At 37.9% G+C, this 15,322-nt stretch overlaps 1 protein-coding gene across 1 annotated transcript in view; it reads left to right on the forward strand.

The window, feature by feature from the left end:
• galnt9 (polypeptide N-acetylgalactosaminyltransferase 9) overlaps positions 1-15,322 on the forward strand; it is a 122,444-nt gene that overhangs the window by 93,191 nt on the left and 13,931 nt on the right. Inside the window, exon 7 of the mRNA XM_065250830.1 lies at positions 11,226-11,411. Coding sequence (XP_065106902.1) covers positions 11,226-11,411 — 186 coding nt within the window. The remainder of the gene's footprint in view (positions 1-11,225; positions 11,412-15,322) is intronic.

Here is a 15,322-nt window from a genome sequence, read left to right on the forward strand (position 1 = left end):
AAACAGTGGCCATGATTTATTATAAGTGGATTTGTTTCCCTCTTTTTAAAATGTAAACTGCACTTCGTAACTTTTGCCTTTAAATCCCCATCTCTTGTTGAAGTCAAGATGTCAAAGTGACATTTCCAACAAAATCGTACCAGACATGCCAACTCATAAATCATCGGAAATACGGATTGACGGTAAAACTCTTCATTAGCAGGGAAGCGCTTTCTTAAAGGGGTGGTTCAATTGTATTTCAAGCATTCTGACTTATTAACACAGTTATAGAGTTGTTTCCTCATGCTAAACGTAGGCAAAGTGTCAAAAAAGCTGTTGGATGTGTTACAGAGTATTTCTATGCCGAATGCACTTCGCCAGGGTTCGTACAAGTTTCGGAAAAATTGTTTCGATTACAGGTCCAACTGACGTTTTAGGGGTTTTCTATAAGTATCACTTCTTTATATGGGCACTTCCCCCTGAATCCCCGCCCACCCGTCAATCAGCGGGAGACGCTAGAATTTGCAAACATATTATCACGCGACACAGCTTTGTTTAATTTCAAAACTCAACAATGGCACGAAAGAAGAAGTGTGTTTTTGGATGTAAGGAGAAGAAAGTCAGCCTTATGGAAACAATGGATATAGTTTATTATCCAGGGTAGCAGCGGAGTTTTGCGTGTGTGTTTAATGCGCTGGTTTTCCCAAACCGGGTCATGAGTTACATACGGTAAGTAAGACTTCTGTCTTATGTTGGAAATAAGCGTGTGCATATTATATAAAGGACACGATCATGTAGTGAATCATAAGTAATAAGTGTTGTATAAAGTGTTGCATGACTCGTACTCTTTCCTCCCGCGGTAGTAACTCCTCTTTCTTCATTTTTTCGTACGTTATCGGAAAGATTCGGTAAAGCTAATATTTATTTTATAAATCTGATTAAACTAAAGACTCTTCGGAGATATAAAGGATGTAATACTACTCTATAGGTAGTCCAGATTAACATCAGAAACGCAGAAACAGTGTGTGTTACATGAGCTTTAAGAGTTAACTCGTCAATGGCGGGGAAAGAGTTAATATGGGAATGTACAATGCTCAATATGGCCGCTCTGGCGATGTAAGTCCCGCCTTCCAGTTAAAAGAACCAGTCAACAGTCGAGACTGGCGATTCTCAGGGGGAGGGGCTCTATGCAGTCATGTATTATTTTTACCGTAATTTGACCTTTTGAGAAATAAAAGTTATGGTACAGTTGATGTTTAGCTGTTGGTCAGAAATATGCTGAAACATGCCGCAAAGTCGGTAAACTATGTAGTACTGAATTAGAGAGTTAGATCGTTAAACAGTTTTTTTATTAAAATGGTCGCTCGATCACGCATTGTCCCTAACACAATCGTGAGCATCCATTCAGGTCATAACGATATTTGAAAGATGAAAGAGACTGCAGCTTTCCCGTGAGTGGGCGTGGTTTAAACGCCAACAAAGCACACGCCCCCACCGCTCGAGAGCATAGAATGCAGCCTATTTTTCTAAGATTTTGATAGCTTATTTTATTAACTTGCCGTTTTTTCCATCATTGAAATTCGGTTGGGTGGTTAATAACACATTTTTCTATGGCGTAACAAGCTCAGATTCAGAACATACTTAATATCTGATTGTACAGGGACAAATCTGTTTTCCCCATTCAAGTAAATAGGACTTTAGTCTTGCAAGACTGAAATAACTGCCCGGAAGCGTTGCAAACATGCCCACCTAGGGATGCGACTTTGTTTTTGTGGACTTGCTCAATAACAGTTGTACAATTTTTAAAGGGAAACTCCACTTTAGTTGAGTTAAAAATTAGATTTTTACTCTTTGTAGAATCCATTCAGCCGATCTCCGGGTCTGGCGGTACCACTTTTAGCACAGCTTAGCATAATCCATTGAATCTGATTAGACTATTAGCATCGCGCTCAAAAATTACCAGAGTTTTGATATTTTTCCTAAAACTTGACTCTTCTCTAGTTACATCGTGTACACTAAGACCAACAGAAAATTTAAGGTTTTTTTAGGCAGATATGTCTAGGAACTATACTCTCATTCTGGCATAATAATCAAGAACTTTGCTGCTGTACCATGGCTGCAGCAGGCGCAATGATATTACACAGTGCCCGAAAATAATCCCCTGCTATTGAGTTACCAAGAGGAATATTTTCGGGTGCTGCGTGAGAGGGAAGTGGGAGGTACTGTTACCACCAATAATGCCCCCTCCCAATATTTACACTATGATTAATAAAAACATATACAGTTGAGCCTCCAACTACCCCAATGTTAAAATCAAATCTACACCCTAATAGTTTTCATGGCACTGGACGTTCAAGTTCTGCCACCATCCTGTTCCACACTTGTCTTTTGACCTTGATGTCTCCTCTCCAGACTGTTTAATTACAGCTGGAGACAAGTGGAGCTCACTAATGACAGTCCCCCTCATTCAGCATGAGGTAAATGTGTCTGTCTCCTCTTTTCAACAGTCATCATTTCATCAACATGGCTCCTGTGTCCAGGGAGAGAGCGAGACATTGTCTGATTTGTTTTGCTAATGTTCTGAAGACTGAGACCTGCAGGAAGATGTGAGGACGTGACCTGCATGTTGTTAGCCGACTGTGCCTGAAATCCTACAATAGATCTCCCACTTGTGCACAGAGAGGGTCAAATCTAAACAGAGAGAGAGAGAGAGTGAAGTTTTTACCGAGGACATCCTGTGTTATTATGGCCTTTAGGATCTCGGAGGATTTATCTAGTGTCCAAATGCATGCAGATTTATTCCTTGAAATCTACAGTCCTCCGGTAGTTGATAGAGCTGGGTGTTTGTTTTAAAGACTCACTATAATGCATTGCAATAACCTGTGTTTTTGTGACTGGGACTTCATTTGTTCATGCAAACTTGATATGAAATATTTGACATTTCAAAAGGGATCAGGCCTATTTTATTAGTGTATTACCTTTAGCTGTGACTATTGATTATTGGAAGTGGGCAGGAAAGCAATGAATTAACCATATAATGTAGGGGGAGGGTCCTTTCGCATTCTAAAGAGCATTATATTGGACAAAACTCCCATAAATATGCCTTTGCATTAAAGTTATATTACTTGAGACTGGTATAAAGATTAAACATTTTAGATGGTCTTGGTCTTGTCTCAGTTCCAAAAGCATTTGGACTCAGTCTTGTGTTTGTCTCGAACTGAGAGGACTCTGAATTTATTTAAAGACAGGTCAAGACCAATGAAGAGATATCGTTAAAGCAACACCAATCCAATCAGAGCCAGCTATGCTGCAGTATTTACGACAGTGCTAATGAACAATTACGCGTCTAACCTGTAGGGGGAGCAAAGAGCAATAACTCTTTATTGTTGCTTTAAATTGCCCGCTGATTTATTTGTCAACATCATTAAAGTAATTGGATATAAAACTTCCTGATGCAATGAAAAACTTCCTGTTTGATTTTTTTAAAGGTCTTGTGTCAAAGTTGGCAAAAAAATGGATACCAAAAAATTCAAGATATGATTGCAAAAAAGTTCACATATGAGGTCTTGTTTTTTATATTATAACATCTCATGCAAATATGACATTGATTTTACATAAAGATTAAAAAGAATTAAATATTAATTGACTTACATTAAACAACTTAATTTCAACCACAAGTTTTTAAAATTGACAATATTTAGAAACAAATCGACATTTATTGTTTGCTCAAAAAAAAACAAGGAAATTAAGGATTAGGGCTATGTGAATCTTTCAGAAGAATTTGACTCGGTCTCGCCCTGCCTTGGTCCTGGACTTGTCTTGGTCTTAACCCCTTAAATCTTGGTCTTGGTTTAGGTGTTCTTGAATACAACACTAATATAACTTTATGGAGTTTACTAGATTATACAGTAAATGACTTCAAAGCTAAAAGACATTATCTAAAATGCAAATATCCAGTAGATTTCATTGGGCTTGATGTCTATCATGTAGTGAAGTAAATTTGTTGTAGGTTTGTTTCCTTTCAGAATTCACACTAGTGCCGGGGATTTGCCCCATTTGGAGATCTTCTTATCGCCAGCCTGTGAGATCGCCATACATAATAGTATCAGGGAGGACGGGACAGTAGTTTACAAATTTATTTATTTGTTAATTTGTTCAAGTCACTTGATTGGTGGACAAAAAAGAGCAAGGGCAACACCTTCTTAAAAATGATGGCATTAATCCGAGCGGGAACAAAACACTTGCTGGTGCACACTTGCTTAGTTTTTCATAAAAATTATTTCATGTATGTTTTGTGAGGTTAATAAAAAAGTATAATTTAAGCTCTCTATAACAACTTTGACAGTAACAGATTTTGACCTCTTCATAAACTTCCAAGTGTCTGCTTTCAAATGAGACCAAACTTATGCTTTTGTGCAAAGACTTCATAAACTGTATCTATTTTAGGTTTTCTATGAAATTTTGGGGGGGGGGGGTTGGAAACGGTGATTCAGGTTAACAGGTTAACCGTCTGCGCGCTAACAACCTCTCTAGTGCAAGGAAATGTCAGAGCCATGCGTATTACAAGCTCATTTGAGAGTAAGAGTCCAAATCATGTACATTACAAGTTCAGATGCTAGATGGAGTCCATGCCAAGCGCATTCAGGTCCGAGCAAGAGTCCAAAACGCACACATTGAGTCAATGTGAAGCCCACAAACCCTCTTATACAAGGAAAAGCATGCAATGCGCATGTTAATGTGAAACTATGATGATAATAATAATTATAACCATCACCAACTATCGGATATTATCATCTATCGGCACAACCCTAATTCACAAGCACTGATTCACTGACAGTACATTAACATGGGGCGCCAGTGTTAACACTTCCCATTTACTTTTAACTCTTTCCCTGCCATTGACGAGTTATCTCGTCAATCTGCAATACCGCTATTATCCACCAGGTACCGCTCTTCCGCAACTTATAAAACCCGGAAGTATTGCCCTAGGGCAAACAGCTGCATGTCTGTGTAAGTTTAAAGGATCGCTCTGCATCTGATCTCTATCAAAAGTTCTTCAGAAAAATTGAATTATCTCAGCTTTTTGCTCAAAATTTGGTGTTTTTGATGAAACCTACACATATTTGAGAGGTGATAACAACAGAACACATGAAGGTAGAATGAAACTGATTTATTTGTTTAAAAGCAGAGGGTCTGTTCTTTTATTTCATATATTGGATGTTTATATATTTTAACTCTTTCACCGCCAGCGTTTTTAAAAAAAGTTGCCAGCGTTTTTCATGATTTTCACCAAAGTTTAATGCCTTCCAGAAAATGTTCTTCTTTAAATAAATAAACATACAATATAGCAAATGAAAGAACAGACCCTCTGCTTTCAAACAAAAAAAAAACGTTTCATCCTACCTTTAGTGGTTCTTTTGCAATCAGCTTTTGAATATGGGTAGGTTTTTGCAAAAACACCATATTTTGAGCAAAAAGCAAAAATAATTCAATTTTTGTGACGGACTTTTCATAGAGATCCCATTCAGAGCGATCTTTAAAACAGACACGGACATGCAGCAGCTTGCCATAGGGCAATACTTCCGGTTTTAAAAAGTTGAGGAAGGGCGCCACCTGGTGGATAATAGCGGTGTTGCGGAAAGACGGAAAATCTCGTCATTGGCGGGGAAGCGTTTTCTCTTAATTGACGAGATATCTTGTCAATGGCAGGGAAAGAGTTAATAGGAGGATTTTCTGGAACGCATTAAACTTTTGTGATGTGTTTTTGATCATAAAAAATGCTGGCGGGGAAAGAGTTAATTGGTGAACTAAATTGTGGATCCATCGGTGTCCCTCACTGCCGTTGCTTGCGGCAGAAGTTGAACATTTCGAAAATTTTCAAGCACATGCGTCCACCAATCAGATTGGCTTATGCAAATAACCATTATGTTACATTCATGCAAGACCGTAGAACCTGGATGCATTCAGCCCCAACAAAAACCTTTTTAAAATGAAACAGTGATGCGTTGTAGATGCAAGAGTTGCGACTACGGTAGCTGAGCAGGCAATTTTTATGTTCTTTTTTAAATGTTTTCTGAGCCTGATGAAATCGTTATAAATACGTTTTTGTTACTGTAAAATACGCTCGATGTTACAGTCACTGTCCTTGCTGTCCAGAATAAAAGAGATCATTCTAATCATGGACCCATTGTTCGAGCTATCGCTTAAATACCTTGTGGTTTATTTACATAGTGAGTGCGTTTACATGCACAGTCTTACGCCGATTATGCTTAATAAACTGATAACACGTGGGGTCATGTAAACGCGTAAAACTGTTTTCTTTAATGGGGGAAAGCTCATAAACGGCGTAAGCAAAAACCGATCGGCACAGGTAGTTTTTTGCTCATTACGCCGATTTTGCGTGGCATGTAAACACCTTAACCGGCTTTCTCACGGTTTTGTCCATGTGCGCATGTCTCCAAGTATGAAAGATAAACGTCACACGCCGAAATAAACGCAAATTAACGCATAAAAGTCTTCGCTCGACAAAAGCAGTTGGCAGAGAAACTGTTAAAATAGAAGCTCATGTTACATTTACAGGTTCTGCACACACAAGAAAAAAATGCAACAGTACAGCTTAAGACAGATTATGCAGACTTTTTGAACGACTATTGTGTACTATAGGTGGTGACGTCACTGCCTGCGAGAAAACTGATAAGTCTTCAAGTCCCATGTAAACGCATTTGTCTGCATAGCCGGCTTATTGATTTGCATGTAAACGCATGAAAACAGTTTTCTGTAATAAGCAGATTTTTGATAGTTATCCGCTTATTCTGTGCATGTAAACGTACTCAATGTTGCTGCTGATTCTGCAGTTCTGACACACCCACCAAACATGAGAAAACGGATCTCAAACCCGGTTCCACACGGGCGCACACCTTTTCCAGGAAACGTGTCGTTCAACCCGGAAACCGTAGCGTAGTGGTTTGAACTTGAACGTGCCCCAGATGAGCATGTGTTGGGGCAACTGTGATTGGCGATTGGCCATGCTTCACACACGCCTTCTGTCAAGCGTTAACGCTTATGCCCCATATGAATGTACCAGAATTCCAACATTGTGATGTTTAATGCAAACTCCTCTAGATTTAAGAAATCTCTTTACTCAACTCTGATCTAAACAGTGAAGGGTAATAAGTTAATTTGTTGTCTTTTCCGTGGCTTAAATAATTTTTTATTGAGGTTATAGCACACAGTAAAATATTCAATGTGAGGAGAGAAAGAGACCTACGGCTGGAGTCGACTGGCAGTAAGACCATAACAGTACACCAAGATTGATTTTGTACACCCAGGTTACACCATGGATCAGTGGTGCTGAAGTTTAAAGTATTTTCACAGTTAATGAAAGTCAGTGAATGCATAGCTGGTTCCATTAATGTCACGCTTAGCGGAAGATAGAAGACCGGTGGTTCTTAAAGAGATGGGGTGTAAAAGAGAGAATGTGCTGCTATAGAAACTAAAGGGCCATTCGGTAAAGCCACCAAAGATATCGAGGACATTCGATAGATGCCGCATCCTATATTGTCAAAAGAAATAAAGTTACAACAGCAAAAAGTGTTTAATTCTAAAATGGTCATAAAGAGGTTAAAAAAACATCTGTGAGAAAAAATGGGACTTTCTTTGAATTTTTTCCCACCCCTGTCATTGCCGCCGAACGGTTTCTGTTTTATAATGGCACACGTTTTGTGCTTGTTTTCTGTATTTCTGTGATGTGTAGGCAGACAGACCCGAACCTGCGTCAGCATAACAGCGTGACTGGTGGGTCTCGAGGGAAAAACATATTTACGCTCGTTCCGCCACCCCTTCATTTATCACTGCCCGTTTCTCTCATCTCAGCACAAACTAATGGCCCTTAACATTTAATTGCTGTATCAAGAGAGTGCACACACTTTCTATTATGAAGGGGGCAAACCTCAATGGAGATATAACTGCCCCAAATAAAAAGCAGTTCATTTGGAGTGCAGCCTGTTGGTTGAAGTTTAGACAACAGTATTTGGCTTTGGGTTTTGTTGCTGTAAAATTCATATTACCTCTTTGTGGTTTTATGCTTGTTAAACAGTATGCAAAAAGTCAACAGTGCTAGTGCAAAAATAAGCAGAAGTATATGTCACAAAAATCCAAAGCTAAGCAAGTAATACTAATTTCCCTGTTAATTAATGATGGCAGCATTGAAATTAAAAGCGATAGTTTACCCAAAAATACGATTTGTCCAAAATGAAAGACATCAAAGATGTCAGGGTAACACTGTAGAATAAGGTTGTATTTGTTAATAATAGCTGATGCATTAGCTAACACAAAGATATTTAATATTAACAAGATGCACAACTGGAATTTATATGAATGGGGGAGATCTCATCAGTCAATGTGTCCGCTCTAGTCCCGCCTTCCAGTAAAGAGAGCCAATCGTCAACCATTATCGATGACATCTTCTAGAGGAGGGATTTGGCACATGCACAGTACATGTTGCATATGGCAGAGCACTGACTTTGACTTTAGCTAACATGAACATTAGCTAACATCTACAACATGTATTAATCTTAGTTCATGTTAATCAGAGATGCTCACAAGTCTTTGAGCTCAAGTCCAAGTCAAGTCTGAAGTCTCGTTGTAACAAATAAAACTCTAATAACAAATAAAGAAATTAACAACATTTATAAAAAAGAACAAATTTGCACATTAAGTAAGGTCTAAAATTAGCATTAGGTACAGAATTAAATTAAATGGATAATAACACTGTCTTTATTGTACAAATTAAATATTATTATTATTATTATTATTATTAGAGCAATAGAAGTGATTTTCTGTTTGTCTTGGGTTGTTTGATTAACGTAAATGACACAGACTTAAGTAGGTTAAGTAAGGGATAATGTAGAGGCAGCCGGTAGTTATTGGGAAATAAGCCCCGACAGTGTGATCAGGACCCGACGCGAAGCGGAGGGTCTTGTATCACACTGAAGGGGCTTATTTCGCGATAACTACAGGCTGCCTCTACATTATCCCGCTTATTACACGGCTACTTGCCACATAAGAAAAAAAACTGGACATGAATATGAATTTGAAACATTTTATTGACATATTTGTTTTAAAATAAAAATTTTATCCTTCCGCGAAACTTTGCACAGATGCATAAAATGATCGTAATACCTTATTAAGATCCTCTGCTTCATACTTGTCTGTCTCCATTTTTTTCTGTTTTAGCCAGTCTTTGAGAAGTTTTAATGCCCATTCTGTATTTTTTTTGTGTGTTGGCTTCGTAGCTGTCATGCTCTATTTTGTCAAGTTCAGTCTCCGTAAGCTCTCTGTGTATTGTCGTGGTTGTCCAGTGTTTGTCACAAGATGGCGCCAAACAGTAATCTTTATTGATCTTTATTGGCGCGGAGCGATTTTACTTGTGCAAGTAGTCCGGCTATGCGTTATTATTTTGGAGCGGTTATTATTTGAAAAGAACGAACCTGCAGATGTCTCAACTGACCAATCAGAATCAAGCATTCCAGAGAGCCGTGTAATAAGTAAGGGATAATGTAGAGGCAGCCGGTAGTTATCGGGAAATAAGCCCCGACAGTGTGATCAGGACCCGACGCGAAGCGGAGGGCCTTGTATCACACTGAAGGGGCTTATTTCGCGATAACTACAGGCTTATTACACGGCTACTTGCCACATAAGAAAAAAAACTGGACATGAATATGAATTTGAAACATTTTATTGGCATATTTGTTTTAAAATAACATTTTTATCCTTCCGCGAAACTTTGCACAGATGCATAAAATGATCGTAATACCTTATTAAGATCCTCTGCTTCATACTTGTCTGTCTCCATTTTTTTCTGTTTTAGCCAGTCTTTGAGAAGTTTTAATGCCCATTCTGTATTTTTTTTGTGTGTTGGCTTCGTAGCTGTCATGCTCTATTTTGTCAAGTTCAGTCTCAGTAAGCTCTCTGTGTCTTGTCGTTGTTCGTTGGTTGTCCAGTGTTTGTCACAAGATGGCGCCAAACAGTAATCTTTATTGGCGCGGAGCGATTTTAATTGTACAAGTAGTACCGGCTATACGTTATTACTTTGGAGCAGTTATTATTTGAAAAGAACGAACCTGCAAATGTCTCAACTGACCAATCAGAATCAAGCATTCCAGAGAGCCGTGTAATAATTGAGGTTACTGTCTCTTTAAGAACAAATAAGCCCAGACTGGTTTCTTAAGACATAAACAAAAATTTTTTATTAGAAAAAGAATACTGAGAGATAATTTTGTGTGTATGTGCCCTGTCAAGAAAAGAAAGATTTTATGTTGGCTTAACTTTTGAAACACCTCTCCGTATGTGCACTACTGAGGGCACTTAAACGCGTGCTCAAACACAGGCGGAGGGCGAATTCCAAACAGCGCTTCAGGAAGAAGATGCAGCAGTCGCTTCACATAAAAACCTTACGTTGGTTTCATTGCTCTATTCAGCAAATGTATGTTAATGGACTACAGTATGACGCAAAGTAGCGCAACTCTGGACCCGACTGGAGCTGGACCGGACACACTTAACCGCATGTGCGTACAGAAATCTGCTCACTTGAGCGCCTTTTTGCGGTTAAATTGTTTAACCATTTAAACAATTGCAAGCCTTTGAAACACGTTAATGATAAACTTACCCTATTTAAATTGCATATTAATCCGTGAATCGCATGCGAGCCGAACCACGGATACGTTACAGCACTACCCAAAGCTTCAGATGAATGGCACAGCAGCGGCTGGTGCAGTATGTTCGCGGCCATGCGCGCGGAGCAGATACGTCACGTGTGACAATGTGGGCAGGTTGTAGGTAATGGAGGGAGGGGAATAACAGCAAGCTCATCAGACGTTTCCTAAAAATAAACATTGTCCACGAGTCGCGCGGCTCGAGTCCGAGTCGAGTCTGAAGTCTTTGAGGAGGAGTCTCAAGTCGAGACTGAATTCACTGTGTGTGCGACTTAAGTCGCACTCGAGTCCGAGTCTCAAACTCGAGTCCCCATCTCTGATTATGATGTAATCGCATACAAAATAAAACACACACATTCATGTATTTATTTAAGAAACATTTACATATGCATATATATTTATATATATTTATTTATATATATTTATGCGATTAATCATGATTAATCACCACTAATTTTAAAATCACAACCTTCCAGGCAAAATGCAATTTGGTCATAAATTATAACTTTAAATATTTACTTTCTATCTTTACAGGTGTGGCAGTGTGGTGGCAGTATGGAGGTCCTTCCTTGTGCCAGAGTGGCGCACATCGAACGCACCAAGAAACCATACAACAATGACATTGACTACTACGCCAAGCGAAACGCATTGAGAGCGGCCGAAGTCTGGATGGATGAGTTTAAGTCCCATGTCTACATGGCCTGGAATATTCCCATGAACGTAAGTTACACTTGAAGCAATCGCTTTTACTCAACACCAACTACATTGATTATTTTACAATCCCACTAGCATGTAATTTGGACAAAAAAGTACTTTAATTCGCGTGTGGAAGCAGTCGTTTTGATTGCCATTTCATTGCATTTTGACTTTTGTGTCATTGTCTATACGGCACTGCATTGTAAACTGCTGGCGTCAATACACAGATGCAATGGGCATGGCAAATGTACATAGCTGGAACATTTTTACCTTTAAAAAGTTAAAAGAGAGAGTTCACCCAAAAATTACAATTCTGTCATTTGGAAGATATTTTAAGCAATGTTTGTAACCAAACCATAAGTATTCAGCAAAACAACGAAATTCATAGAGGTTTGTAAAAACTTGAAGGTAAGTATACAATGAAATTATTCAATTTATTCAATGTGTCTTTATTTGACGTAAGCCAAACAGCTGAAAGTAATGAATTACCCTACACATCCAAAAATTAAGAGAAAGGAGAATGCCCCATGCGTTAAAAACGTACGCCTAGCTTTTTATAGTGACATGGAAGGGGTTTGACCATGATTTGATTTTATGACGCCTTTGGGAGAAAGAATGGGTTTAGGATAGACACCAGATTTCATGATTTAAAGTCTTGATTGATTTACTCTCATCTTCCATGCACAATTCACAGTGTAAATTTGTAAATGAAGTTTGGCAACTTGTCAGAGTCGGTTTTAATCTGCACACGATTACTGCAGTCATCCATTACAAATCTGTTTCTACATATTTGAGAGTAACTGAAGAGCAAATAAACTTAATTTCCTGACCAGTCAAACCCTTGATTTAAGCATTGCTAGCACGTCATGCAGTACAAGCTAAACTACAAATAAAAATGTTTTAGACAGTTATTGTGTAATTATATGTATGGAAATTGTATCCCAATACATTTGATTAGGGTTATTTATGAAAGCGTGGTCTTTTTAAACCGCACTCGTGTTTGCTATAATATTGAGTGCAGGTAAAATGGCATTCTTTAAATTCACTGTAATTCATTTTAATGATCCATGATCTGTAAACATAGTTTTTCCTCTTATTGAAAGATAAAGCGGTAAAGAGTAATTTATCAAGAGCCTGCGCTTAAGTCATTAAAGGGTGTAATTGCATTTAAGTGCTTTAGGAATAGCCTCGGACAGAAAATATAATGAGATACTTCACTTTTAAACAGCAATGTAGCAACACTATCTTTCAATGGTTGCAAGCACATAATTGCTTACAATAGCAGGTATACATTATAAATCTGTATTTCTTTGTAGCTTTGTTAAATTTCACGTCTTTATTGTAGTGCATTCCCATCTATTACAATAACGCCCACAGTTTTTCCTTAAATGGTCTTGAATGAAAGTAACATTCATAAAACACGTATATAGTGCACTATTTCTTTAAATGACTTACTTACTTTAAATAAGTCTATAGTACTTTGAGAAAGTTATTCATTTCTCTTCATCTCAGGTGCAGTGGCTTAACTAGCAGGCTCTTATAAGTAATCTGGCTATTTTTCATTATGGGCATTCAGTTCTGACCACAAAGGTCTAAGCTTTTTTTATTTCAGCCATCTAAATGCTAAGTGACTAATAGTTTATCTGTAACTCCAATGCTGATTGGTTAATCATGCACCACAAGAACATACAAGACATGGTTTCAAGTGATCGTCCTGTGCTGGGACATTAACTCTTTCACCGCCATTGACGAGATATCTCGTCAATTAAGAGAAAACGCTTCCCCGCCAATGACGAGATTTTCCGTCTTTCCGCAATACCGCTATTATCCACCAGGTGGATACAACTTTTTTTTTCCGCAACTTTTTTAATTATTGCCCTATGGCAAGTGGCTGCATGTCCGTGTCTGTTTTAAAGATCGCTCTGAATGGGATCTCTATGAAAAGTCCGTCACAAAAATGGAATTATCTCTGCTTTTTGCTCAAAATGTGGTGTTTTTGCAGAAACCTACCCATATTCAAATGTTGATTACAAAAGAACCACTGAAGGTAGGATGAAACGTTTTTTTTTTTTTTATTGAAAGCAGAGGGTCTGTTCTTTCATTTGGTATATTGTATGTTTATATATTACATTTTCTGGAAGGCATTAAACTTTTGTGAAAATCATGAAAAACGCTGGCGCTGGCTGGCAACTTTTTTTAACAATGCTGGCGGCGAAAGAGTTAAAGGGGTTGTAAGAAAAATCTTTGGTGTCTCCAGAGTATGTATGATGTAAGATCTATCTCAAAATACCTTATAGATAATTTATTATAGCATGCTAAAGTTGGATAGTGCAGATTTAGGGACGGTATTATCCCCTTCTGACATCACAAGGGGAGCAAATTTCAATGACCTATTTTTCGCATGCTTGCAGAGAATGGTTTACTAAAACTAAGTTACTGGGTTGTTATTTGTCACATTTTCTAGTGAATTTAATGATTTGGAGGGGTGTCCCAAACCTTTGGCAATATAGTGTATAGTCAACTATTTGAAAATCTGGAATCTGAGGGTGCAAAAAGTCACCTTTAAAGTTGTCAAAATTAATTCTTTAGCAACACATTATTAGTGATAAATAAGTTCTATATTAAATTAGGAAATTTACAAATATCTTCATGGAACATGATCTTAACTTAATATCCTAATAATTTTTGGCAGAAAAAATCTATAATTTTGACCCATACAATATATTGTTGGCTATTACTACAGATATACCCGTGTTATTATGACTAGTTTTGTGGTCCAAGGTCACATTTATCAAAATATCTTTTAAATACTTAACGTAATAAAGAAACTCATACAGGTTTAGAACAACATGAGGGTGAGTAAACGATGACTGATGAGTTTTATTTCTGGGTTAACTATCCTTTTAAGTTTAAAATTGTTAACGTGTTTTTGAAAACTGGCATGCTGATGAAGTTTTTGCATCAATCCGCTGAGCTCTTCTCCACGCTTACGTGAGCTCAATCGCTGGCGCTGGTAATTAAACAGCCGATTAGCATGTTAGTAGCTCCTAATGAAAGACAATTTTCACGCAGATTAGAGCTCCTTTGTTTATGTGTTATGACCTGATGATGGAACGAGGGAAGATATTTAAAATTGTGAAGGTCATAAACTGCCTAATTAGTTTATAAAAGGTTGAAGAATGTGCAAACTGAAATTTACCACAGATTTTAGTACTGCAGTTTAGCTAGTTTCATAAAGGAATACTTCTTTAATAACTTTAACAACTGACCTTATAAAACTACTTAGTGTGATATTTAAAAATCATATTGTGAAGAAATATATCACAAAGTATGACTATTGGTTTAATGTTTTCTAAAATAAAATATTTTCTGGTTCCATTTGTTTAAAGAGCCCCTACTACTTTGCTGTACACACACAATATTTTTCACATACTGTACATTATTGTTGCTCCTTTATGCCCTGCCTCATCGGTCTGAAAGGTGCAATGTGCTCCAATTGCCCAGCTAACCAGTAAATTGTGTTTGGCCTGCCCTGAATACTTCTATCGTTGACACAAAATTTCCAGTAGATGTAGCCTTCAAGCCAAATATTGAATTCATACAAAGAAATCAGAACATTTAAGTATACAAGTTGAGTCATAATAAATAAAGTGAAATCACACAGTTGAAAAGCATTTTGATGGGAATGGTTATAGGCGCATTTCCAGAATGCTGAATGTTCCTGTAAGCACTGTGGGGGCCATTATCCGGAAATGGAAAGAGCATCACTTAACCATAAACCGGCCACTATCAGGTGCTCCACGTAAGATCCCTGTCTGAGGAGTCCAAAGAATAATCAGGAGAGTTCTCCAAGAGCCAAGAACCACTCGGGCAGAACTTCAGGAAGACCTTGCTTCAGCAGGTACTGTTGTTTCAAAGAAAACTATAAGCGATGC

The sequence above is a fragment of the Paramisgurnus dabryanus genome, chromosome 5 (assembly GCF_030506205.2).
Source record: "Paramisgurnus dabryanus chromosome 5, PD_genome_1.1, whole genome shotgun sequence".
NCBI lineage: Eukaryota > Metazoa > Chordata > Actinopteri > Cypriniformes > Cobitidae > Paramisgurnus > Paramisgurnus dabryanus.